Genomic DNA, 27703 nt, shown 5'->3' with positions numbered 1-27703 from the left:
GAGTTTGAGTCTCCCAGCTCATTAACACACAAAATTACCTCCCACCCCCAAACCACATTTCATTCTTCTCCAACATGCACAGAAAAACAGAGAGTAAGACAGAAAGTTTTCCATTATGACTTTATTAAATATCTTTGATAAACACAGCATGTGGTTGATTGGACTTTAGTGCTGGGACAGAAATAAGCAGCAAAACAAGGGCAACACACGGATCCACGGCAAATCCTGATCATCTTCAGTCCTTCATCACTGGTCCTGCAGATTGACACACACACAGAAGACATGTGTCAAGATCGTCACGTAACATAAACCTTGGACAAACAACTCATCTGACCCTCTGTGCTCACCTTAACCACGCGCCCATGAATCAGGAACGGTGACCTGAAGTCATGCTGGCAGTTGCTGTATGCTATGCCCAGTCCAAAACCTGAGCCCAATGAAACTGGCCACATGCGACCTATAGGAGAGGGGGAAAACACATCCTTATGAAATGTACAGATAGAAATAAAAGAAAAACAGTGACACCAGTTTACTTGGATAAAGACCACTTACGCTTAAAGAAAAGGACGGAGAACAGAAAGCCCACACCTAGGCCCGTTGCTGCAAAAATGAAGAAAAAAGTTTAAGTTGCTTGATTAAACAAAACATACCCTAATGATTTGACTTCAACGCTAAAATATGTGATCACATCTGAGCATAAGATCTGCATTGTGCGAATGTAAATCTCTTGTAATGAGGTCCACTGGGGGCCTGCTATTATGTTTGATGCAAGATTTGGTAAATAGAACAAGGTAGACGTCGCTCATTAGGAACAGAGAGGGAGGGAAAAAGCAGCAAGAGCTCAAACATCCGAGAAAAAAAAGAAAGCAGTAAAAGAGGTTCAAGAGAGGGGAAACGGAGTTAAAAGGAGCCAGGACAGTGTCCATGAGGCAGAGAGCAGGAGAGGTGATGGGGCAAAGAGAGTGCAGACACACACATGCAGGTGAGTGATGCCTGAACAGTGTGGTCAAGTAAAAGCCACAGAACTTGGCTGAGTTGATACAAGTGCGCAGACCAAAGTGGGATTTCGAAAAGGAATGTGTTTGTGCGCTTAACTTCACCTCGCTGCAGGCCACACCACACCCAACAGCAGGCCAGCCAGCACAGAAAACACATAAAAACAGCCATTTGGGCCCTTCCGACTCTTAATTGGATTCAGAGAGCTATGCAGCATGACCGATTTGCCTGAACCAGAACCCTCAGACTGTTCTCCATTACAAAACCTACAAATGTCAAACAAGACCACAAAAGCTCTTGCACATCCTCATTATCAGGGAATATCAGCAGAATTGTCCTCTGTACCTTTGTCAGGAAAAGATTTAGCTGAGTTTGAGATTCTCTGTTAAAGTCTCAGTCCCTCTTTGTACTTCAGCCAGAACATTTTTTGAAACCTCTGATTTTCCACTGACAGTAATACGCTAAAAGCACTGGCAAAATATGAGGGCAGATCAACATCTCTTTCTGGCGTGCTTTCCCTTTGTTTGGACAATTCCAAGGGGGATGGATTATAACAAAAACATTTGTGGTGAAATGATGAAATAAAACAATGAAATGCATAACCCATGGGCCTGAGAAGACGCAGTGAGTTCTGTAAGCAAATCAAGTCCAGAGCTACTTAATTGTATTGTTTGTTTGTTTTTTGCATACTTCCACTAAATTCTCTACAATTGGCATGAATAAGATTTTCACTTTCAATCACCATGATTTAGTGAATTAGAACTCTGGCAAATGTCTTTTGCTCAGAGCACTGCAATTTTAAAATGTCTGTGACAGCACATTACTTTGTAGAACTGTGTTTGAGTGTGTTTGAGGGGCCACAGTTCAGGATTAGTGAAAGAAAATATCTGACCTAACATAACAGACTGCAATTATTCTTAGCACAGCTCTATAGGTAGTAATGTTGGTGGACTGTCTGACCTCCCTGGTGCAGGCACAGCCACTTCAAGTTGTAGGCTATTCCCTAAGGAATGAATGAATGCTAATGGTCGGTGATTCTTTTACTTTTACTCTTTCTATATTTTTTGCATAAACATATCATTTAAAACAGTATGAACAATTATTATGATTGGGATGTGCAAAGGGAAGGTATGAAACCTGAAAGGGCTTATATGAAAACCTCACCCATGAAACAACACCACAATTAAAGAGACCCCAAGGAGTTTGCTTTTGGTTATAAAAGAGTCTCATATTAATGTGGATGAATCTACGTTACCAACACTTGTTAATGGCTCCATTTTCGATAAATATATCATTTTGTCTTTATAGTTATTTTGATATTATTATTTAGTGGTCGGTTTGCCCAGCATCTCCTAGTTTCGCTTTCCCGGACGCTGCCCGACGGGTCATGGGAATAACGCCGCCGGATCGCTAGTTGGCATCGTTTATGGTCAGAACTACGACGGTATCTGATCGTCTTCGAACCTCCGACTTTCATTCTTGATCAATGAAAACAATGAAAACATTCTTGGCAAATGTTCTCGCCTTGTTCCAACTTAGGGAAACATTTGAAACCTTCCCAACGCTGTCCCTCCCTCCCTCCCCGTTTTCTTTCGTCCAGAGACGGCACAGCAGGACCCCTGTCTGAGGGCTCAGCCGCGCCTAACCTCTGCTTGAGCGTTTTACAACAAAAGACAACAGCTTGGAAAGTGTTTTTGCGCCGGTCCTAGAATTTCACCATGCGCGCGGAGGCTCAAGGGAAATGTAGTGTGAAAACACTTCACTTTCCAAAACTCCTCATAGTCCCTTCAATGATGATGTTTTTTTGTTTTTTTAGATAAATGTGACAACAACTATTGGATGGATTGTCATGAAATTAGACACTCTTGAACTAACTCTGGTGATACCCTGACTTCATGAGCTGAACTTTATGTTTATTGCTAAAAGGCCAACATCAAACCTGATAAACATCGGCATGCTAACACTGCTACGGTGAACCTGTAAGCAGAACTTTTACAGTCTGATTTTGTAGGTGAAGCTACAAAAGTAAATATCACATGAATAATAAATACAATTCTGGAGAATTTGTCTTTTTTCCTGTCCCTCAATGACAACTCAGCAGTCATTTAGAGTCTGTTCAATTAATGTCACAGACCCTTTTTATTTAAAGGAGAATTCCGGTCATTTTTGACCCCTAAATCGTTGTCCTGATGGTCACCCAGTGTTGGGGGGAGCAAAAAATGTGACTAAAATTGATGCAGGCAAACCAAAGTTACACCATCGAGCAGTGCAGTGGTAATGTCCAAAATATCTCCGACCGTTTATTTTTGTAAAGAAATCATCACAACAAGGAAAAGTGTTTGTTTCTGTGGCAGAGAGAAGGTACTCTGCAATCGCTTAGTAATGTCTTCTTTCCAGGATGTTTCAGAGTTCGGCTGTCTGAGGTGAGTGATGATTACATGCAAAAACACAAAGTTCATACTGGTTTATACCCTATATGAATTCAGTGGTGTGTCGTAAGGATTCCAGTCATGTACCATAGATATTTGATTGTTTTTTGAGTGTTTGTTGTGGTTGAGAAAATTGCCCCCATACTTTAGCGTTGTCGCTATCCCTAGCGCCGTCTGGCCATGGTGTAACTCCGGTTTGCCTGCATCAATTTTAGTTGCGTTTCTTGCTCCAATCAACACTGGATGACCATCAGGACAACGATTTAGGGGTCAAAAATGACCGGAATTCTCCTTTAAATCTTTTAACACTGCACCAGTGTTATCAGAAACAAATGAAACTGTAGAGAACTGCTTGACCCTCATTACTGCTCTCTCCCGGTCTAGTATTGTTTATGAGTTCCTCACACTATGCTTCCAATAAACACTTAAGAGGATACTGATTGCCTCTCTCTGCAGCATCAAATCCAGTTTCTTGTTCGCCTCACGAATAGAAGTTGGATTTGACCCACTCTTCCCTTTTGTCATTAGCCAGTTGGCTATTGTGCAAAATCCAGAGCAGACCTTTGTAGGGTGTCCAACAGCAGTAAATATAAAGTAGCCTAGAGGAGTCATTAATACACTCATACAATGCTACAAAAACAGACATAGGGTTGTATTCCTGTTGTTTCATAGAGAGTTCAAACCAACCCCCTGAGCAGAATACGCTGCACAGTCTCTCTGCCGACCAGAGACGCATTGGCACAGCTGGCAATTTGCTACACCGAGTTTTAAAAAATGCCACAATTCAGATGTTTTTCCTTCCAGCAAGAAACATATTTTATTGAGCCAAAAGTGATGTCATTTGTGTCTCGGGACAGACTGTTTGCCAGTCAAAGTATTTGAGTGCTGGACCAACACTGAACCAAATACCACAGATAAACTCGATCTGAAACAACACCCTGCTCAGAGACCCCGTGGTGATCCTCTCCCCCCATCTCTGTTTCATCAGCTCTGACTGTGTGGGCCAAAACATATATTCATTCTAATACTACTGACTGAGAAGAATGCATATTTACGTTGTTACTAACTGGTTTTGGCTGGATATTTAACCACATCTTTTGGAAATGGTTTAGTAGCCTACTATTTATTATTGTTTTGCTGGTAAGTGTGTATGAACATGTTTTCAGTTTTCAGAGAGGTGAAAAGTAACAGACTTGTAATACTCATCAGCCCCCACTAGCAAAGTTTACCAAAATAACTGAAAGTGTCATTGAAGTCAATAGACTTAATTTAATAAGCAGAGTTGTAAGGTTCCAGTGGCCTTAGGTAAATTCTTTTAATCAAACATTATAAGAGTTCAGTTATTCTCAGATTAAAGACCATAAAAGTTTAGGTTAATAAGCTGAACACTCTGCGTTCACACCAAACGCGATGAACGCCACAACTTTCCATTAAAAGTCAATGTAAATGACGCGATGACATGCGATGGCGCGTCGGGCGACGCATTTCGGGCGATACGAGCGATGTGATGAAGCGATGAAACGGCCATCGCATCATCGTGTCCATCGCTTGAAGTTGAAAAATTTGAACTTTTCAAGCGACATCGCGTGACGCTGTGCCGCGACATCCAATCAGTGTTGATATTCAACCACGTCACCGACACAGCTGCCAGACAGACACACATTTCAAAACATGGTGGAGAAGATTACTGTGGCTGTAGTCTCGCTCACCAGACACTCCTTCTGTGAACTGTGGCTGTGTAAAAAAAAAAAAAAAACACCCGGGGCTGTGTGTGTTTTCCTCAGATCAGTAATATACATCCATGGCCGTTTCCCGGAGCTTTACGACACGACGTCGTACTTTTACCACGATCGTAATAAAAAAGATAATGCCTGCACAGGGTCAGAGGACCTACAGCTTCCTCCTTTTGAATATTTCATATGTATTTATATTTATTAATATTTCTCAGCCATGGTTGACAAGAGAAAGAAAATAGCGGGAGGTGGGTTGCATCATAGTGCGATGAAGCGATGGTGAAAAATGCGACAAATGTGTCAAGCGACGCGATACTCACGGTACGGGCGATGGCATCACGTCCATCGCGTTTGGTGTGAACGCACCGTTAACAGTAACAATGGTCACCAGTAGACCCACATCTACACTGGCTTAAAAGATGTTGCTTTCTGACAGCGTATGAGACATTTTCTTACTGTTACAACCTGTTGTATAGTATTTGTCTGAGCTGAATATTGAGTTTTTTCTGAAATCAATCTTTGGATTAATCTGCTTTTGTGTTTTGATGTTGTCAGGGACATTTAGAAATACTGATGTAACCAACCAAATAACTGTAAAATGGTTTAAGTTACAGAGATAAGATAACTATCTGTAGACCCTATAGGCATTTATTTAAACTATTTAGATTTTTTTTGACACACAGGTTTGTAATTGTGTAACAGCAGGATACCATGTTGCTTGGTTAACAGGTCCCATTAGAAGACTACATCACTACTGCATTTGTGACATCAGATCAGGAAGAGGTGGCAGAGCAGAGGTTTAAGGCTGAGAGACTGACCACACTCCTCAAGTCTGTCTTGTTAATCATTCTAAATAAATGGTTTTAATTCTAATCCTTATTTTGCATTTTTCTTTTCAATTGTCTGCATCCTACTTGTCCATTTAGGCTACTGCTTTACACCAAATACAATAACTAATTCCATATGTGATATGGTGTTTTCAGGTGCTTTTAAAGTTTTACATGTCTCAACATGAACACACTTGTGTATGAATCTTCGTGCAGATGTAGGCTAGAGAATGAATGGAGAATGCACCTGACAGTGAGTCTAAATTAAAGGCTTATAATAATAATAATAAAAAAGGTTTAGGACAGGCTGGTGCTAGTTTTAAATTCTAGTAGGTTTAGTCTGGTCGCTGTCCCTGCTGCTGCTGTGGGTGATGTAGCCTACAGAGGGAGAGAGCAAACAGGCTGGAAACTTGAAGAAATGTCAGACTGAGCGGGCTGAATCATCCTCTACCACTGTGGCCACCTTGCGAACTGTGACTTGGTTCACACACTCTGCCAAGTCTGTTTATCAAAACACTGATTGTAACTTATAAACACCGGCTATGTGGTCTGTCCTAATCAGACTTTTCTCACGAAATAAACAGAAACGTCGTTTCTTCCATTCAGCGGTCAACTTTACCGTTGACCTCACTATCCCAGCACGGTCACGGAAACGATTAAGCCTCCAGCCCTGAGCCGGGCCACAGGTTGTTTACAGGTCTAATGAACTGCAGAGTGCCCGGTGACGATGCTAAACTATCACATTAAATACACCAAGAGACATGTTTAACCTGTTTTCACGGCTGTGTCAGCAAGGCAGCGGTCCCATTTCCGTCCGTGTTCGTCTGCCATGTTCTCTGCTGTCTGGTGACCACGCTAAGTCTCGCGAGAAGAACGTGAACTCACGTTACCGTACCACTACCAGAGAATTTCTACCGAGCACCACAAACCGTCTTTGGCACCACCGCCCCTATAGCCTACATTTTTATTCTAGTATCTATCGATTATTATTATTACTTAACTCTAGACATACATTAACATTAAGCTTTTTTGTCCCCCTGAACATTAGTTTTTGTTAATTTCTAACTAAATCAAGCAATTTAACTGGAATTGTGATTGTTACCAATAATCTATTGATATTCCTGTCTAGAAAAAATATCTAATCAGTGTCTATGAATTATATATTTTGCACTCTCTAAATGAAGTTACTTAACTATATTCTCACTCTGATGTTCTATTTTAAAGTGAAGAAGTAGTATAAAGTAGTTAGAGTATTTGGTCCCTTTGCTTGCTGGATTATATTTTAACACCAGGCATTTTTCTTTTTGTTGCAACTTTATTTAAGTTTTCACTGCTATTGTCTTATGCATAGGAAATTATGCAAATATTGGGCACAGTGTTGCACATAAGATCTTGAGCAATATAGGTTCCCAATTACCTATAGTTACACAGGTTTTAACAGTATCATGGCTTGAGATAATATAGATGTGGCATTTTGGTTGAAGATATGTGTACTCTTTGAGGAAACATTCAAGTCACACAGAAAGTTTTCTGGATTGTGGTTGCACTTATCTGCCTCTTATGAAATTCCAGCGGTCTAACTGCTGCTACCCACACACTGTCAATAATATACAGATGTTGGTTTGGGTTTACATGCAAGTTTCCACTTTACAAACAACTTGAGATACACATGCAGCTTCAAGGAACAGGGACATTTGTTCAGTGTCATGACTTTGGAGACTTTTAGAAATAAATCACAAACATTTATAAATAATAAAAACACGGAAGTTTGTATGAGTCACTTGCTTTTTTCCTGATACATTTCCAGATAGATAGATAGCAACAATAAAATCATTAACCCAGAGAGCAGAAGTGGCGAGAAATTACCTTTTGCCTCACCCTGAAGTGAAATATTCCACTTAGATATGGTAGTTCTGTAGAACTGAACAGAATTATAAGATATATATATATATATATATATAGATATATATATATATATATGACTACCAAGACCACCAGTCATCAAACACCTTTGATGAGCAATACACATGGATTTTTTTCTTGCATCATTGTGCAAATAAGGAAGCATTCATATGAAAATACAGAGGACAAAATAACAAAATGAACACCAGGGGATGTTCAAAACAGGAGCACATTGCCAGCATTAATAAAAATTAAAAAATAAATAGGCCTACATGCACAAACCCTATAGAGACCAAATGTGGTGTTCTTTTTTTGTTTTGTTTTATTTTGAGAATTGGAAATACAACTTAAAAACTTTTTTTTTTAATCTGTCATACTTACCAAAACATATTGCAGATGATATAAATGTAAAAAAAAAAAAAAAAAAAGGAAACCTTTAAAAAGAACAAACATGCACTGAATAATTTTATTATTATGTTTATGACATCAGCAGAAGTGACTTGTTTTATATGCTTTTATTTCAACTCTGTGTGCAGTTTATGGCGTCTACATGATTTTTATGCACTTCCCTCGGCGCGCTTGGTGTATCTACTGCCCTCTCTGACTGCACACTCACTGCACCACTCCTCTCTTTCCATACTTGGCAATGCATTTCTTGCTCCTCCGCTATTGGCTGCTGCGGAGAAAGCCCGGAGTGACCCGGACGTGCAACGGGGACCCGTTTTCTCTGCCTGCAGCCTCCTTCCTGTAGCCCGGTTGAGGAAGTGAATTTCGCTGACAGGGCTGGGTTCAGTGAGGGAGAGGCGAACAAAACATCTTCCGAGGGGGGTTGGAAAAACAAACAACAAAACAGCAAGAGGCGATAGGAGCGATCCGATAAACTACAGCGAAGCCAAGGTGTACAGTCATCGGTGAAACCGTGCTCCCCTACCCCGCTGAGACCGCCGCAGACCGCCGCAGACATGGTAAGGGCCGCGGCAGTGCTGGGTGGGAGAGACGGGGCCGGGGTACGAGGGCTGTGGTTCGGCTACTGGCTCCTGCTAACGAAGCGGTAACGGCTACGGTGTGCTAAGCTAGACCGAGGCTAGCAGGAGGTGCTGGGCGGTAACCCGAGAGGAGCAGCAGGAGCGGCGGGCAGCGGGGGGGAGCCAAGTATATAAATCACCGATGCATAACTAAGATGCCCCCTTTGCAAAACTTCAGTGTACCGGATACCAATGAATTAGCTTTGTGGCTAAGCTAAAAGCTATATATTAGCAGGATGTTAGCTAGTGGCTAGCTGTTAGCCCCATAGGCGTAAAGTTAGCACAGGATGTTTTGGATTTGACACAAGTTCGTGAATAATATTAGAGAGGACTCCTAATATAACACACCCACACAAGCCATCAGCCGTGCACACTCACACGCACACTCAGGCCAAAATAGTCAAGCGCCGGGTTGCCTGTAGCTAAAATAAGACTGCTCGCTCCTCCTATTCCAGACCATGTCAAGCTGTCAGCTTCTCCTGCCTCGCCAGTTTGGTCGTGACTTTTCCAACACTTCCTCTGAGAAACGTTATGGTCTAAACAGGCCTGCCAATCATACACGCAGTCATTGTTAACTTGTTGATCATTTTTCAACATTTTCCTACCCCTCTTAACTCATCCTGTCAAGTCATGAATTCATCCCTGACCAAAAAAGAATCAGTATACTATTGTAGCATGATGGAGCACCATCTTGTGGTTTCAGCCTGTTTATAAAAGTGTGCTCTGTAGTACTTAGACGGCTTAAATTGTCTTCTGTGTGAGTTGAGGAGTGCAGATGGTTTTTCTCCGCAGTCGCCCGCTCTCATCCATCCTGTTGGCTCAGCCTGCTGCTCTCCCCCTGACCCCAAGGCTTGTTGGTCTGAGCTAGTGTTTACACAGAGACAGGAGCACTGGTAAACACAGCGTCAAGGAGCACAGGTGTCTGATGGAGCAGCCTGATTCATCAGCTGAGAGAGATGTTAAGACAAGGCAAAGAGAAACTGCATAGGAGACATTGCCTAGAAACTGCTGTTATATGTTCAGGGTCACTCTTTAGAAAAATGTTTATGGAAAGGGGGGGTTCTTCTCCTTGTCCTTTGACCAGCTGGCCGCTGCATGAGTATACATTGTTATGGTATGCACTTTAGAGAAGTTACTTCATAGATGAGGCGAGATGAAGGGATTTGTAGATATTTAAAAGAGGGTAACAAATGATGTGGTAACGCAGACAACTGTTTTTATTGGTAATTTCGATAATGACACAGCAATTTATCATAATCTAATAATCGGTTTGAGTAGTTTTTTAAGAAAAAAAAGTCCAAATTCTCAGATTTCAGCTTCTTAAATGTGAATATTTCTGGTGTCTTTGTTCCTTTATGACAATAAACCTAGTGTCTCTTTGGTTTGTGGACAAAACAAGACATTTGAGGACGTCATCTTGTGGTTTAGGAAACACTGATTGACATTTTTTAACATTTTATTGACCAAACAACTAATCGGTTAATCGTTTACATAGTGGACAGATTAATTGATAATGAAAATAATCATTAGTTGCAGCCCTAATCATGTCCAGCTCGTACTGTTTCTCCTGTGTAACTTAGTTAATACAGGTATTTATTACCAATGGGCACAGTAACATGTTGTAAATATCCTCTAACTGACTGGAACAACTTGCCAAACTCCCTTCGCTCCATATCTTCTTTACATACCTTCAAGAATGAGGTAATTAACCACCTAAAAACACAATGCTCTTGCTTCTAGTGCGTGATATCTGCCTGGTCTTGGAGGTGTCGGATGTACATGTACATGTATGCGTCGCCTTTCCTCGTTTGCTTTGTTGTTGTTTTGTATTTGCATTGCCTTATGGTTTTTGTCTCTGTCTCCTTTCCTCTGATTTTGTCCTTTCATTTTTGGCTTGCCTCTGTTCTGCTTCTGTCTGTATCAGTGTTGATTGTTGAGATGCTAAGGATCCCCCTTGAAAACGAGGTGATCCACCTCAAGGGGCTTTTCCTTTAAATAAAGTTGATAATAATGTCAGTGGGCTCAGCTAAGGTGATTATAGCATGGTTTAATGATGTCCAAATGAAGATGAATCTTTTCATAATTCATTGTACAGTAACGTCTAAGATTTGGCTAAATTATGATTTGTCCATCTGTTATTACCCACCTATATCTCCTCACACATTCCCCAGAGTTTCATGTTGTGGCTGGTCTGTCCCACTCTGCTCACTAAAATCCTGCTGCGTATTTAAGAGGGAGAAACCCCCTGGGGGGAGGCTATGCTATGCAGACAATGCAACAAGCTCTGCGATTCCCATTTAAAGACAAGTTTGATACTTTGCATTACATTAATCATAATACATCTGCACAACAAAGAGACTGACAGTAAAAGGTCAGTCTTTGTTTTTGAAGAAACCAACCGTACATACAGTACAGGATCTAACTCACAGGAATGTTGACCTGTAAGAGTTGGAGGACTGAGCCTGCAGCAACATGAACTGTGCTACACTGGGAACACTGACTGACCACTGGAGCAAACTAGTGTTAAAGTACACAACAACAAGAGCCTCAGTAAACAAGCCCAACAAACATTTAACCAAAGGAGGAGTTGAGCTCAGTCAGCATCAGTAGAAGGAGCAGCTGGCACTGTTAACACAACAAATCTATACCTTCATTTCCCACATCAATCTTCTTGCAGTGTCGTCATGGTAGATGTGCTGCAGCTAACCTAGAATATGGAGCCTTTAAGATATTTATTTTCAACATTTTGGCAGATTTGCCTATTGCCATAATCCCTATAGTCTTAGGAGGAGGTTTGTTACCTTTAATTGTCGGTGCAAGCTGTTTTTAGATCTGGGGGGGGGCTACTCATTTCAATGTAACAATTGCCGATGAGAACGGTGTCAAAGAGGGGAAAAAAGAAAGAAGAAGAAAAAAATTACCACGGACTTCATGATCGATTACCATGGCAACGATCGAAGCTCGAATCTTCAATTATTTTGGGTCAGCCCTGGTATTTAGTTTGATGAGGTAAATGCGAAAAATTCCGTGCAGCTCACGTCTCTGTCCCGCCGATCTAAAAACAGCTTGCACCGAAAATTAACGGTAATGAACCTACTGCTAAGACTACAGGGATAATGGCAATAGCCAAATTTTTGTCTAGCCAAATTTGCCCAAATGTTGAAATATTCCTTTAATCATCCTCTTCTACACTGATGCAGAGATGATTGATCGATTACATCTTCAAATTGCTTTGCAGTAATTATTAATCACAGCTTCTGCACCGAGTTTCTACCAGTTGTTCTAATACTATGGACAAACAGCCCAGCCTTGCACAAACAGGGGCAGATGCATGAGGAAAAGAAGTCAGAGCTCTGTGGGTCAGACATGAGGCAGACGTTTTGGGGTTTCCTTTGAGAAAACCTGGACTTCATACCTTGTGAAGCAGCCATTAGGTCAGTGAATGCCATGATGCTATGAAACGTTCAGTCTGTTCTCGTGCCCCAGACATAACTGACTGAGGAGGAGGAGGGCGGTGAGGTGAGGGATCATGCCTTTTAGATTTTGGGCCATTCCTCCTGTCCACCATCTGAAGAAAAACAGTTATATGCTGTGGATGCTGATTTGAATAGACAGATTTAGACAGATTTCAGGACAAAAACCTACATTTGTTTTTGCAAAGCTGGTCCTTTGTGGTGGCTGTGTTGTACATGGTGTTTACCTGTTTGTAGTTCCCCTCACCAATCACACTGGTCCTTTGTGGTGGCTGTGTTGTACATGATGTTTACCTGTTTGTAGTTCCCCTCACCAGTCACACTACCTGCTGCAATATAACCCTTCTCTGCCATCAGTTCAGCCACCTGGTCCCTTATATATGAACATTTTTTTTGCCCATGTCCCTATATGATACACGTCCCATAGCTATGGCCAGATGAGTAGCATCCTCTACAAGCTGAGAGACAATATCTGCCCTGATGTCTCAGTGTGGATACGATCAGACGTGCAACCTTCTGCTGCACGTTGTAAACCATCTTGATCCTTTGACTTCTGCAAAAAAATACTCACATGACAAATCATGAGTGCTGCGCCAGCCTACTGAGCTGAAAGTGTCTGTTGTGTCTGCAGTGCAAGCACAGTTTGCCTGCAGGGGTGTGAATACTTCCTGCACAGCAGTGGAGAACGTGGTAGTTTTTCTGACAGCTATAGGTTTATGCCAATGATGAACAATATAAATATGAAAACATGCAAATTTAGTTCTAAGAATGTACTTTTTAGACTTAAGATGCCAATATACAAGTGCTGATCAACTGAATCATACCCTGATGAGTCCCTGTTGGTCTGGTGCAGAACATATTGAACGTTATTCATAAACAGTTTGATATTAAAGATGATGTCACTGTGTTTGACAAGAGTTTTTTTCAGGCAGTTAAATGGAAATTAGTTCTAGTACTGTTGTTGAGAAGGGTCAAATCTTTATCTCTCACCGTTTTAGCGTGTGTGTTGGGTTTTTTCTGCAGCTGTAGTGACAAACACAGCACACACTCCAGTAATACTGTCGTCACTGTGCTTTCAATATTTGTGGGTGTGAAGGATTTATGAAATATGAAAGAGCCAGATTCTCATCTACTTAGTGTGCACTTAACACTATTTCCATTTTTTCAGCAGCATTCGATGACAACAAAATAACTATCTCTTTATTACTGTAATGTATTTCTTAATGTAAGTCTTGGATACAGGGTTCCTATGGAATTTAATTTTATACGTTTCTGGAGGTCTGAAGAAGTATGGAAAATGGAAACTATCATATGGAAATATATTTCTTATCTGGGTTTGGTCTTATCTGAAGTTATTTGGGTTAATTTTATATGTACTATTGTACAATCTCCTGGAAATTATTTGGTGACATAATGGCATACAACTTCAGAATAATGAAAACAAATGATTAATTGAATGATTATTTACACGATACACATTTATTTGCTCCAATGTCACAAATTATTGGAATTTTGTTGCAGACAAGTCTCAGTAAAATAGTATGAACTTTTGACATTTCAGATGTATAGAAACCCTGTGGTTAAGTCAGTCATGTTGGCTCATGAAATAGTTTGTTTTATTATCAACATAATTGAATGTGTAATAGTTGTCTAAAATAGTAAGATGCTGGTCAGTTTTATTTTGTAATAACTTGTTAAATAAAAAAAACTCGTGGAATGTCTTATATTTTTCTAAATGGTGTTTGTTTGTAATAATCACAATGAATTTAGTGTAATAAATGTTGTTCGTGTGTGTGTGTTGACCAGAATCAGAATGACCAGCAGCTGGACTGTGCACTGGACCTGATGAGGCGTCTGCCTCCTCAGCAGATCGAGAAGAACCTCAGTGACCTCATTGACCTGGTGAGTCTTTGCGTCTCCCTGTCAGCCGTACAGACATTTAACTGCAGTGTGAATGAAACCCTGTTTAGTTTTCTGTCAGACTCAGCTGTAAGGATGAGGCAGTGTTTGACTAGATAACTCAGAGGCCAGTGATCCAACAGGTGCTCATACTGAGGCTCAACATTTACCTGGAAACAAGAACAAAGCTTTTTTATAAATGAAACATTTACCTTAACATAAGACTTATAGAGCAGCAGATGTATCTATGGTGCCCCACCAAAAGACACTAGAACATTAAAACAGAGCTGGATTTATTACTGTGTTAATTGATGAGGTAATCACCTGGAAATTGTCACCTGTTTTCCAAACTGATAAATATCTAAGTCTTTTTTTCACTGAAACACTTCCTGGTTTCAGCTGCTCTGTCTTTGTGAACATGATAGTCTTAGGTTTTAAACTGTTGGCTGAACCTATATACTTGGTCACATTTTGAAAAGATAATTTCCATTTTTTTCTGACAATTCACTGATTCATTGATTATATGAAAACACAACTGTGAGGTTAAATGATGTCAAAAATATGACATTTCCACAAAATGGTTCAATAACCTAAGAGGATTGTTTGTCCCAAACGATGAAGGATTTCTCAACCAAGGTACATTTAATTATACAGGATTCTAGTTTACACATCTCCCACTTGACCACATGGATTTTAAGCTGCTTACATTTGATACAAGACCTGAGGTTTCATTTTGCTGATTGACAGCAGCAGTGTATGATTGATTTGCAGTTGTGCTAACTTTAGTGAATGCACTTGTTCCTGGTCTCAGTAGATTCACACCAGTGTCCTGGTGTCTGTCTTTGGTCTGAGCTTCAGCAGATTAGTGTTTTGTCTTTTAGTAGAGTGACTGTTAACTTGTTTTGTAAGTTCCCATGAATCAGATGGAAAACTTAAATGTCTGAAATGAATGAATTCTTTCTTTCCTACAATTTTCTGTAAAAAAAATTTTTTTAAATGTTGTAAATTGTAAATCAGTGCTGCACTGTCCCACATGAAGCAACATCAGACACAAATCACACAACACTTTAAAGGGATAGTTCACCCAAAATTCAAATTTCACTCATTATCTACTCACCCTCATGTCGACTAAGAGCTGTGAAAATTTTCAGAGTCCTCCATTCCTTCTCTGAGTTACGGGGGGGTCCGTGCAGCAGTATTTGTCCATATAATGGTTGTGAATGGATACCAACTTTCTTCGTCCAAAAAGACACACCAAAAAACATCCAAATACCTCCATGCTGCTCGTCTGTAATGTCCCTCTTGTATTGAAGCCCCGTCATGAGAAATTGTTCCGAAAAAAATTAAATAAGTCTATATTTTAAGCTTGTTTGTAGCGGAAGCTCCCAGTGTCTCAGTTCACTGCTCTTCCTGTGTCAGTGCAAATCTCGCGTGATTTGCACTGACCAGTGGAACAATTTCTCATGTCGGGGCTTCAATACAAGAGGGACATTACAGACGAGCAGTATGGAGGTATTTGGATGTTTTTTGGTGTGTCTTTTTGGACGAAGAAAGTTAGTATCCATTGACAACCATTATATGGATAAATACTGCTGCACGGACCCCCCCGTAACTCAGAGAAGGCACGGAGGACTCTGAAAACTCTCACAGCTCTTAGTCGACATGAGGGTAAGTAGATAATGAGTGAAATTTGAATTTTGGGTGAACTATCCCTTTAACCAGTGTTTGCATGGCACCTTATCCAGACCCCCCCCCGCACACCTTCCTCTTCCCACACCTTTAACTTCACCTCTCTCTCCTCCCCCATTTCACTGTGTCCGGTTGTTAGTGATTATTATCACAGCTGTCAGTCACATCTGCTGCCAGCCACTCTCTGACTCCACCATCTTCTTCAGCTCAGAATCACCTGAACCCCCCCCTCCTTCCTGTTTACCCACCATCTCCATTTCCCCTGCACCTCGCTCTCCTCCCCTCCCTCCCTTATCTCACCCAGGCTTGGCTGCCAGGTGTGTGTATGTGTAGGGTGTAGGGGCTTTTTCTTTTTTTTTTATAAAGAAAACAGAACCTCCTTTGTGTCATGCTCTGATGCAGGGAAACATGGAGACGAGGGGGGGGGGGTCATATCAGTCTGTGAGAAGTAATTTGTAAGCCCTTATCCTGTAGATATTGTGTTTCTCATTGATATGTTCTTGTGGCTGTACTCAGTAACCTCTGCTCACTGAGACAAGACAAGGATCTATCTAGTCCTGTCTGACTCAGAGCGAGAATATGAGCTGTCTATTGTGTGTGAATAGGTTGTGTTCCATTACAGGAAGTCTTCATCGACAATAGAGGCTGGCTGAGGAGTGCACATGTCTCAGATGTGTCAGTATAGAGACATGAACAGAGTGTGTTGTGTGTTGTGTGTTGTAGGTGCCCAGTCTGTGTGAGGACCTCCTCTCCTCTGTGGACCAGCCCCTGAAGATCGCCCGGGACAAGGCGGTGGGGAAAGACTATCTGCTCTGTGATTACAACCGAGACGGCGACTCCTACAGGTCGAGTCCATTACTGTACTTGAGAAGCATCAAAAGCATTGTTATTAGTTTATCAGACAAGGTAGAATGAGACACAAACAAGTCAATAAGCTGAAACGGAAAGTTCAGTTTTGGAATCAGCATACTGACAGAAACCATATTTCTAGCCACACATGTTTATTTCCTTTAAGCATTAATATTGAGTTTAAAATGTCTTATGGAAACATTAACATTAATTTCGATTCACACAATAATTTTAGAACATTGGATTTTTGAGACATCGTGGAAATGCTATGGTAACACTTTACAATAAGGGCCCCTTAATTAACATGAATTAGTACATTATTAAGCATTAATTAACTGTTTACAGATATATTAACAATCATTATTATGTATTACTTAGGATTAGGAAACACATTAATTAATGTAGCCTATTAGTAAGCAGTTAATTAATGTATACTACTCAAAGTTAGTTAATGAATTAAAAGTTGAATAATGTAATTAGTTATCATTATGTATGCATTACTCAGCATTAATTAACACATTAGTTTATATATTAATGCTTAATAATGTACTAACTAAGGTTAATTAAGGGACCCTTATTGTAAAGTGTTACCAACGCGATCTTACACTCAATCATTTGCAATGGAGAAAACACCAGATAAAATGAAGTAAAATAGATAATAATATAATAGCATGCATATGGCTCAGTCAGTGGTTTCCAGGCAACGACTCCAGCAGCTGGTCACACTTGACATGCGCAGCCTGACCTCAGAAAACCGGTTAAAGATGAAGGATGGACGTCCTTCTGTTTTGAGATTTTGTACAAAAATGAATGGAAACACCTTAAATTGCACAAAAACAATTTGATACACCAACGTGATCGCAAAACAGCACATTACGTCATTAGGGACGGCTTTTTACTCCATTTAAAGGTCTGAGATGGAAACGCACTTGAACCGACATTATTCACATTAATACTTTTATTGATCTTGAGATAATTCCATCGACAAGTGGATGGAAACATGGTTAGAGACTAACAGATAGTTGATTTAAAGGTGAGAAATGTTGAACACACAGCAGAGGAGCTGGTGGGATAGTTGGTGTGAGGCCAGTCTTTACAGTGTGGTGTCATCAGAATGGATAAAAGTTGGGTAAACTAAGGTATTCAAGGCTACAAGTCAGTACAGTGAGCCACATCAGACAAAGAGTATGTAACTTTCAATAGAATGAAAAATGATGAAAATTGAAACCAACTGTTGCTCAGTTCAGCGCAGAGCTGATGAAATAATTAGATGGCAGTTGGGAATAATCAACTCCAACTCTACTCTCTTGTAAAGGATGACCAGCTGATCAATTTAATCATCAAAATAATTATTAGTCTAGATTAAAGAATAATGAATTTTGGCCCTATCCCTAATTCAGTTCCCCCCGATCTACTGCCCATGTGAAGTGACGCAGCAGCTCAACATGTCGCTCCATACTTATTGATCCTCATCCTTTCGTCCTCTGTGCATCAGATCTCCATGGAGTAATAAGTATGATCCTCCCATTGAAGATGGTGCAATGCCTTCAGCTCGCCTGAGGAAACTCGAGGTTGAAGCCAATAACGCCTTCGACCAGTACAGAGACCTGTGAGTAGCAGCAGAGCAGCCTCCTGCATTTCAATGAAGGCGGTGTGTGTGTGTGTGTGTGTGCTCCTCCTCTCATGAACCTCTGGTGTGTGTGTTCAGGTACTTTGAGGGCGGCGTATCCTCTGTGTACCTCTGGGACCTGGATCACGGCTTCGCTGGAGTTATCCTCATCAAGAAGGCTGGCGATGGATCCAAGAAGATCAAAGGGTGCTGGGACTCCATCCATGTGGTGGAGGTGCAGGTGAGCAGCAGTTGGACATTTGAACTTCGCCGCTGCCCAGTCCTTTTATTTTATTGCTCAATCTGAGGTGTATATGTTTTTGCAGTTAGGAAAAGTAACAGCTTAGATTACACTCAATTCCAAAATATAAGATGCTTGAGTCTAAAAATATATTGTTAAAAGGTACCCGACTATGATACCCTATAGGGCTGAATAAACCATGATTGTTCTCTTCTACGTAAATATGTTTTTAGAAACAGATAAACTATTGTCATTGTTTTAAAAATCCACATTGTGTAGTATATCTTTTTACCTGCAGAGGCAGCCATTATTCTGTTCAGTTCAGTTCAGTTTATTCGATTAGCGTGCTAATTAGGAGTGCTAATCGAAAAGGTGTAGGCTGAAGCTCATGCTTATTATGAAACGAATGAGAAAAGAGATAAAGAGAGAGAAAAAAACAAAACAAAAAAATAATCGAACCAAAACAAATTCAACGAGGCAACTTTTAGACTACATGGTCTGAGTTATACCATAAGGATTTAGATCAAACAAGCATTTACTTTCACAACAAATTTATATATTCTTTTAGTGCTTTGGTTTTAAACATTCTACAACAACATTCTACCTGCGCATTGCACCCTGGGGGCAGTAAAAAGATTGCACTAGGGAGTAGAGCCGTTGGCATATGTTTACCTTCCGGTAGTATCACCACAACACCACAACACCACACTGAGCTGCGTTTGGTTAGAGTTTCCAATCAAAAGGCAAAAGACGATCACAGGATCATATGACCGCGGGTCCGCGGGTTCATGTTTTGGTTTAGGGTACCTGTAGATGACCTGGTTCCCATTTGGTAGGCCAGCACTCTGCCGCTCATGGAGGCTGACGAGGGCAGCCCATAATACGTCCTGGTTAATGCATCAAAGTTCTGGTGTGCTGTGATGCACAGGATATCTATACATAAAAGCATCCTGTCATTGTGTTAGTTCTATACGAATACGAATACGAATACAAATTACTTTATTAATCCCCGAGGTGAAATTCATTTCCTCGTAAATGTAAATAATGTGACTACAATGATAAACTCATCATTACAGTTAATCTTACACCCATAGCTGGAACTGCTGATTTGGAAATTGGAGCTCTCTACAACACACGCTCTACCTCTCGGTTGTCATGGATACGCAGTTGTTACACTGACACCATCAGTTTTGCCCCACTCTCGCCTCCTCGTGTCTTTGATTTTCTTCATTTTGAGACTCTGGCTGAGTCGTATTTTGTGTGTTGTTCCTCACAAACATTGTGTTTGGGTTCAGATTGAAAATGTTGGACAGACGACATGTTTGTTGCTGTAAGGTCAGAAAAACATGACCGGCGGGATATGTGGGCAACCATTTGATGTCAATGGCGGCCTCTGGGTGAAATTATAACTTCTAATTTTATTTTAAAAAAAAAAAGAAAACATCAAGAATGTGTTCTGTATCACATTAGTATGACTGATACCAACATTGACCTCATACAGCCAACAAGTCTTCATAGTCGGGGCTCCTTTTAGACACAGAACTGACCATAGAGACCACGCAGACACAACCTGTGCATGCTGTTTGCTATTATTGTTGTTATTTTAAATTGTCCTGTTTGTATTCCCAGGAAAAGTCCAGTGGTCGTACGGCTCACTACAAACTCACCTCCACCGTCATGCTGTGGCTCCAGACAACCAAGACCGGCTCTGGCACTATGAACCTGGGTGGCAGCCTTACAAGACAGGTACGCCGTCCAGCCGACCATCACTCAGCTCCAGCTGTGTTCCAGCTGTGCTCCAGTCTCCCACTAACTCCCTCTTCTCTCGCTTCTTCCTGTCACAGATGGAGAAAGATGAGACGGTTGGAGAATCCTCACCCCACATCGCCAACATCGGCCGCCTTGTTGAAGTCAGTACAGCTGCAGACTTCCTGCTAGTTCACAGTTGCTTTGAAAACCCATAAGATGTTTTAACCAGGGGTGCAGATCCGATGTCAGGATTGGGGGGGGACACAAAAGTGATTTTTTTTTTTTGCCCGTATGCAACTCATATGCCACCATAAATCATAACTTCATAGAGGCTCGCCATATCATTCAAGAAGTATTGCACAGGGAATCATTTACTGTACTTACCTTTCTTGTTTATTTGTCCAAACGACCAACAGCGTGTATCGCTGCTTACTTAACTGTTAAATTACTGAATCATAATTTTAAGGGTCTCGGACATATAATGTCTACCATTAGAAATTCTGTGTCTACTCATGTTCTTATCTCTCGTCCTCCCAAATCCCCAATTCTTCTCACCATCTTCCTTTACTCCCAGTGTATACTACTACTTTATGCATGATTAATTGATACCGATGAATATCAAAATATGAAGCCCTAAGATTGAGGGGGTTGTTTTTTAAAGCCTGCTGATGTCATCAGCGTCTGTGAAAGAAACTACCCATTCATTTGCATCGTAGGAGGAGACCACTGGTGGAATGTCGAGTCAGAAATATATTTGTCAAACATTATTTGCACCATTTCAATCATTTCTTTTTAGACATGAATCTATAATGTGAAGTCTGAAAATACATTTGTTCAATTTTGAATAATTTAGGGTATTTTTATTGGGGGAGACATGTCCCCCCTGTCCCCCCTGGGATCTGCACCCATGGTTTTAACATACACGACAGATGTTGCACAGCTGTTCACTGTGCCAGATGGAGTCCAGATAGAAGATAGAGGCAGGAGTAACGCAAGGAGTGAAGAATGTTTTCCCTCTTGTTCCAGGATATGGAGAACAAGATTCGCTCCACACTGAATGAAATCTACTTTGGGAAGACTAAGGACATCGTTAACGGCCTAAGGTAACATCACGTGCTGTGTGTCTGCTTTACTTTAACCAACTTGTTTATTTGCAGCTCTTTGAATCAGCAGGATCGGCTGAGTCTCGGTGCAGTTGACCTCTGTACCTCCATCTGCTCACAGAGATAGTTTCATCTCTTGTTTCTCAGTTCTGTCATTTCTTGTCTGACGTTTTGAGCCTTCCTCTGCTGCTCCTCATTTTTCTGTATTCGTATCACACCCTCCTCCTCCTCCATCCCCTCTCCACAACCTCTCCAGCTCTTATTTTTTTGTTATTGCCTTTCTCATATATCTTCTCACTCTCTATCCACCTGTCACTCCTCCTGCCACCCCCCCTCCCCCGCTGCCTCCCTTCTGTGCTCCAGATCTATTGAGTCTTTGCCTGATAACCAAAAGTACCGGCAGCTCCAGAAGGAGCTGTCACAGGTCCTCACCCAGCGTCAGATCTTCATTGACTAGGGTCAGAGGTACAATCTGGCATGGAGAAGTGTGTGTGCGTGTACATTTGTGTGTATTGTTTGGTAGAGAACAAGGTCCATGGTGTTCTTGGTTTTGATTCTCAGATGTGTTGTTCTATGTTTATGAAAGACAAAGCACAGTTTAGTTAATGGTCACTTGTTATTTAACCTGTGTGATAAAACAGCAACAAGTGTCTGTTTTTCAGCATGATACTGACTGTCTGATTGTTCTCCTTATATTATTTCAGTATACAGCATAGATCATAGTTATTAACAGTTTTACAATAATCAAATGTTGAAGTTACATCACAAAATGTAACAGGTTTTTGCCCTTTGGTTGTTTGCAGACAGTATCTTGTAGGGGTGGGAGAAAAAATCGATTCACATAAATATCGCAATATCTTTTTTGGCGATTTTTAAATCGATTTTTTTTTTTTTTTCCAAAAATCGATTTTTTTTTTAATATATATATATATTGTGCAATGTGTATTCGTTCGCCTTTTTTACATACAGAGAGTACAGGTTTTGAAAAAGGTTTAAGTTCACTTTATAATGGAGTATGTTAATTTATAGGCTCCTACAGTATTTGTGTGCAGATAAATGTTAAAAATGCAGACTAAAAATTGAGAGAATCGGCAATATCGTAGAATCGCAATTTAAATCGAATCGCCATCCAAAAAATTATAGAAGAATCGAATCGGGAGAAAAGCGAATCGTCCCAGCCCTAGTATATTGTAGTCTGGGGATTATGTGGTCCGTCAGTTGATAGTTTGTTAAATTGACAAACTTAATTCATAGATCCTGTTTTACACATTTATATACAGACAGATATCACTGGGATTCTTTGGTAATAAAGAAAACTTGGGCAGGTTTAGGAGTTACACATTTATTTATTATTTATATTATTTTTCTGATAAAAGGAGTTATTGATATGTATTCTTGATGGACAGCAAAGTATTTGATGTCCCTTTGTGTAATGCTGAATCTGAACGTACAGCAACTGCCCCATGAGGTGTGTGTTAGTCCAGCTGATCATGTTGGTCCACAACCAGTCAACTGATTTCACTTTGTAGAAGACCAACACACACCCTGTGAACTGGCATTAACTTACTTTATTAACATGAAGAGAAGATTCAAAAAGGCTCATAGCCAAGTGTGTGCGTGTGTGTTTGTATGAACATTTGCATGCTCCCCTTCAACACTGTGGGTGTGTCTTTCAGGTTGTATTTCAACTAATGCGCAATCTGTGTGAGGAAGGGACACACTCACCTTATCAGATTTTCAAAGCGGACACATTTTGTTGTTAATTGCCCTCAGGACTTCCCTAATAGTGTGTTCATTCTGTGTGTTGCTATTTGTATGAATTCACTGAAATCAAATGCCAGCAGCTTCATATACTGTCACCACTATCAGTTAAACAGGATGAACCGAGTCTGAGCTCAGTGTTGTGTTTTTAATTTGGATTATTTGTGTGATTTAAAGGTCCCATATTATGAAAAACAGGTTTTTTCTGGTCTCTACATACATAAACTGATCCTCCCTGAGCCTACCAACGCCTAGAATGAGGAAAGCAAACGGGTCCTGTATCAACTCTGCAGCTCACCGACTGGTAAAACGGTGCTCATACAGGCTGTTCAGACTCAGCTCCTGTGGTGATGTCACGACGGGAGTGAGGCCGGCCCCTCAGCGCGATAAAATGCCTACCACGTCTATTTCTATGGCTGCAGTGCACAGCAAGAAACTCCTGAGCTAAATTGATGAAATACCGACCAATTTTAAGTCATAAAGTGGTAATAATCTTTGCCGTGTACAGTAACCATGTTACTTAAAGGTGCAGGCACAGAAACAGCTTGTTCTCAGCAGAGCTCATTTGAGCGACTTTTAGACAGCCGACATTCAGGACCACAGATCAGTTTGGGGCAATACATTTCGAATACAGTTTAGTTGGACGTCTGACTGCTGAGTGAAATTGAGTAAAAAGTGTATAATATGGGAACTTTAAATTCAGCAAATGAGTTCTCAGTTCATTTAAATCTGTAAGTGTCAAATCTAAAGGCTTGTTGATACAGCTGAGAGACTGGCAGGTAAATCATATCATTCAATTGCATGATGAGAAATAACTGTGATCTGTGCCTGACATGAATGCTCCATGTGTGCTGTGTGTAATACACATTGAATGTGAGTTGATGCATATTTCTCCCAGAGGAGCAGACCCGGGCTGAGCTGCTCTGTGACTAACACTCTAACAAACAACCACTTCCTCACTTCTCTCCTAACTTTCAGACTTTCTGTTTCCAGTGTCGGTTGCTGTTGTTTTTTGATGTTTCCCACGCTGACTGTCTCCTCTCTCTCTCTCTCTCTGTTCAACAGGAGTGTTCCCAATCTGACTGACAAGTCAAAGCAGGAGGCTCTGAAGGTCGACCTGATGGAGGCGCTCAGACGCAAACAAAACAGCTAGAGATGCTTTTTCCTTTTTCCTCTGACTTCTCTCACTCTCTCCGCCTCATCTCTGCCATCTTTTCTCTGTTTCTTTACGTCTCTCCCTCCATGCCTGTTTCAGTGCTGCACTCTTGTTTATTTGTGGAAAAAAACAAAAAAGGAGAAAATGCTTAGCTTTTCTTTTCTTTCTTTTGGGTTTATTTTTTTTTCTGTCGGTTTTTTGTTTTCATGCATCTCATCTGTCATGAAGCCATTCACTCCCTCTGTTTCTCTTCACCCCTCTCTTCTGTCCATTCTCTCCCATTTTATGAATATAATGATAGTATTACCACGGTTAATGATAATCTTACAGTGTGAGGATCATTGTAGTAATAATCCCTGATGTTCTCACAGCTGATGTGTCCGCGGTCAGTTTGAAACGAGCAACTTTGGCCCTGCTCTTCCTCCGTAGCGGGGAACCAGACAAAGACTGTGCTGTACGTGGTGTAGGCTTGGCGGGGCTGCCATCAATATGTAAATCAAATTTATTTCTTGCACCTATTTTTGTCTACAAACCCCCCACCCCCCGATATTTGTATAAAATTATAACTGTCCGTGTATAACTGTCATGATTCTGGCCGTTGTAAACGGTGCGAACGCGAGGGCGGCCTTCGGTTTGTGTTAACGGGTTTTTATTCTTTACTCCACTCTGTCCACATGCATGTGAGCCTGTGTGGGAACATGGAGGCTGCAGCCAGTGGAAGTGTACACTTATCAGACATGGGGGATCGACTGTTATAATCACCAGGTACACCCTTGTCGTCAACCCAATCCCCTCCACTGTGCATAACATGACAGTTTGCCTCCCCTCTGTTCAGCATATTCACTTCTTCTCTCTCCTCACCTACTATGTCTTTGTTGGGGGTCACAGTTTGTCTTCGTGTCTCAGTGGAAACCTTTTACTGTTTCCATTTTGGAGGGGAATCTTTTGTTGTATTTTTGTTTTTATTTTGTAAAGCTTATAATTCATATTGTATTAGAGCCTCCAGCAACAATAAAAACGGTAAAAAGCTACAACAATTTTTTGTTCTTTTTTTTCAAACACTGACACACTGAAAAAATAGCAGACAAAACTCTTCTCAACGGTGATCATTGCAAAGGTCAAAGGTCTTTATTTTATCAATTTTCTCCATTCCAGTGTAATGTAGACAAAATGAGATGACGTTTCTCAGGGACTCGAAATACAACATCCCCCCGCCTCCCACCTCCGTTTCCCCCACACATACCCACTCACTTATAAAATATAGAATAATTTTTTTTATAAAAATAGAGTAAGAAGCTGGATAAATAAGAAAGAGAGAGAAAAAAACAACACTACGACCCACCTAGGTTCTCTATTAACCATCTGAATGCAGAATGTGAGTTGCGTAAAACACAATAGAATGTAAATGTGAGCAAATACAATTTAGCTTGTATTTGTAGTCAACTGTAAAGTCTCCAATAAGTGAATATACTGTAGTACACAGATAATAACTGTCCGTAGTAACCCACAATTGTAATTTTAAAAAGGTCATGTATACCAGTTAGCACCATGTCGGCTTTTGTTTGAGGCAAATAGAGTTTTAAAAGAACTGTTTGTGTTAATGTAAGTCTTAAATAGTTGCCACTTCTATAGAGTGTTTGGTCTGAAACACGGGTCTGTCAGTCACTCTGCTCTGCTGTAAGCCGAGGAGAAAACTTTCCTTGTATCCTACAACCTTTATCCAATGAGGAGAGAGAACGGCATAAAGGGGCGGTCCTCTCTGTGTGTGCAGCCAAGGGATGCGCGTGAATGTGGTGACGTAGGGACGAGGGCGGGGGCTGCTAACTCCATCAGCTGACAGGAAGTTAGCCAAAACCACCGGATCACTTAGTTCTGCTTAAAAACAAGACAGACATACAAGCTGTGCTTTGAGGTAAATGTTAACACCAACATGGCAACACACAAACTGTTGTTAACATTCTAATGTGTAGCAGCTGTTTTTATATAAGCTTTGACAATCCCATATAAAATGTGTATACAGTAGAGCTATGTGAGGTTTAGCAAGGATACTCTTTGCATGAGTGTCTTATCATGCCAACATTTGCTTATCAGCATGTCGCAGCCTTCACCAGTTTTGCATGAATGTGTGGGACAAATGAAAAGCTTGACCAAAGTGTTCAGAACACTACAATTATTACTTAACTACCTATTCTACAGTACATCACTGTGGAGAGTTGTATTAAATGTCATGATAATTCATCCAATACATGTCACTAAGTAATTCATTAAAAACAAAGACGGTGGTGCTGGAGGAAAGTCAGAGGACCACCAAAGTTAATAGGACTCATTAGCAGGGGAACATGATTGTCTGTACAAAATGTTGTGTTGATGCATTTTTGTTAAGAAATTATTTTGAAAGATTTCATTTTGCAGAGCTGTAAAAACAACATGCTGAATTGGGCATATAGTGGAAAAATAAGTAGGCCTATATAGGATTCAAATGATGCTCTCACATAGATGCGATTTTTAGGAACTCTTAAATAAAACACAAGTATCTCTAGCTGCTAATTTATTCTTTTTCCTTGGTTCGTTGACAAATATTGTACTTCTACCTCCACTATATTTAGTTAGGATGTGCAAATACAAATTAATGAACACCAAGGAAATTATTCTTGAGGTGAAAAACAGTCTGGTGGAGTTATTTCTAACAGAGCTTTATCATGGAAATACAGAAGTGAGGCACTGATCCGCATGAATACTGGAGACTGTTTCCTCGCTGTGTGTGGGTGCAGTTTGTCCACTAGGTGTCAGTGACACTCAGCACATCAGCTGGGCTCCTGCTTCACACGCTGATCCTGAGCCACTCTCACTCATCTGCTCTCAGTAATGGTGGTGATTTCAGATCGGTGCTGGACTCACCTGGAACTAACAAACTAACAAAACCTACACAATAGAAAACAACCTGTGAACACAAAGAGGTTTGCTGACAGACTATTATGGTGGAAAAGTGGCACAACAGCTTGTCTCGTCTTACCTACAGGTCCACATATTGTGGAATGTCTGCCAGTTAATGAGTAATGACTTTCTGGAGGAGAGGCTCCATATGTGAACACAGATTCATCATGGATGAAATAATAGGAGCTTTCTGTGCGAGCACTGCATGGGAGTGTATGTTCCCCAGGTTCTATGTTCCCCGCTTTCTTAAAAAAAAAAAGGATTCTATGTTCCCTGCTTACTATAAAAAGGTTCTATGTCCCCTGCTTATCCAAAAAAGGCAGGAAAC

The 27703-nt window shown here is 40.7% G+C and overlaps 2 protein-coding genes across 2 annotated transcripts; one reads left to right on the top strand and one right to left on the bottom strand.

Annotated features, from left to right (window-relative positions):
• Nucleotides 1-94: 94 nt before the first annotated feature.
• LOC146987762 (MICOS complex subunit Mic10-like) lies at nt 95-6876 on the bottom strand. The gene is made up of 4 exons (XM_085777117.1): nt 6756-6876; nt 553-600; nt 348-457; nt 95-255 (listed from the first exon to the last, which is right to left on the bottom strand). Exons 1-4 carry the CDS (start codon nt 6814-6816, stop codon nt 247-249), a joined length of 228 nt encoding a protein of 75 aa, XP_085633243.1. The 5' UTR covers nt 6817-6876; the 3' UTR covers nt 95-246.
• A 1657-nt stretch (nt 6877-8533) lies between these two features.
• capzb (capping actin protein of muscle Z-line subunit beta) lies at nt 8534-25472 on the top strand. Its single transcript, XM_085777937.1, is given in 12 exon segments — nt 8534-8608; nt 8610-8766; nt 8769-8938; nt 14192-14287; nt 16697-16818; nt 18318-18431; nt 18531-18672; nt 20302-20418; nt 20517-20582; nt 21448-21524; nt 21888-21989; nt 24351-25472. Coding segments are annotated over 11 exon segments (1230 nt in total). The 3' UTR covers nt 21982-21989; nt 24351-25472.
• Nucleotides 25473-27703: the final 2231 nt, after the last annotated feature.

This window comes from Trachurus japonicus, chromosome 5, assembly GCF_045865225.1.
Source record: "Trachurus japonicus isolate A0001 chromosome 5, Traja_1.0".
In the NCBI taxonomy this organism is placed as follows: Eukaryota; Metazoa; Chordata; class Actinopteri; order Carangiformes; family Carangidae; genus Trachurus; species Trachurus japonicus.
The sequence above is the reverse complement of the archived record's forward strand: the minus strand, read 5'-3'. Positions and strand labels throughout refer to the sequence as shown.

Coding starts and splice junctions, on each gene's coding strand:
- LOC146987762 (XM_085777117.1), bottom strand. CDS start 6,816: ATGGCAGACGAACACGGACGGAAATGGGACCGCTGCCTTGCTGACACA. Junction 601..6,755: donor TGACACAGCCGTGAAAACAG/GTTAAACATGTC, acceptor TCATTTTTGCAG/CAACGGGCCTAGGTGTGGGC. Junction 458..552: donor CTCCGTCCTTTTCTTTAAGC/GTAAGTGGTCTT, acceptor CCTCTCCTATAG/GTCGCATGTGGCCAGTTTCA.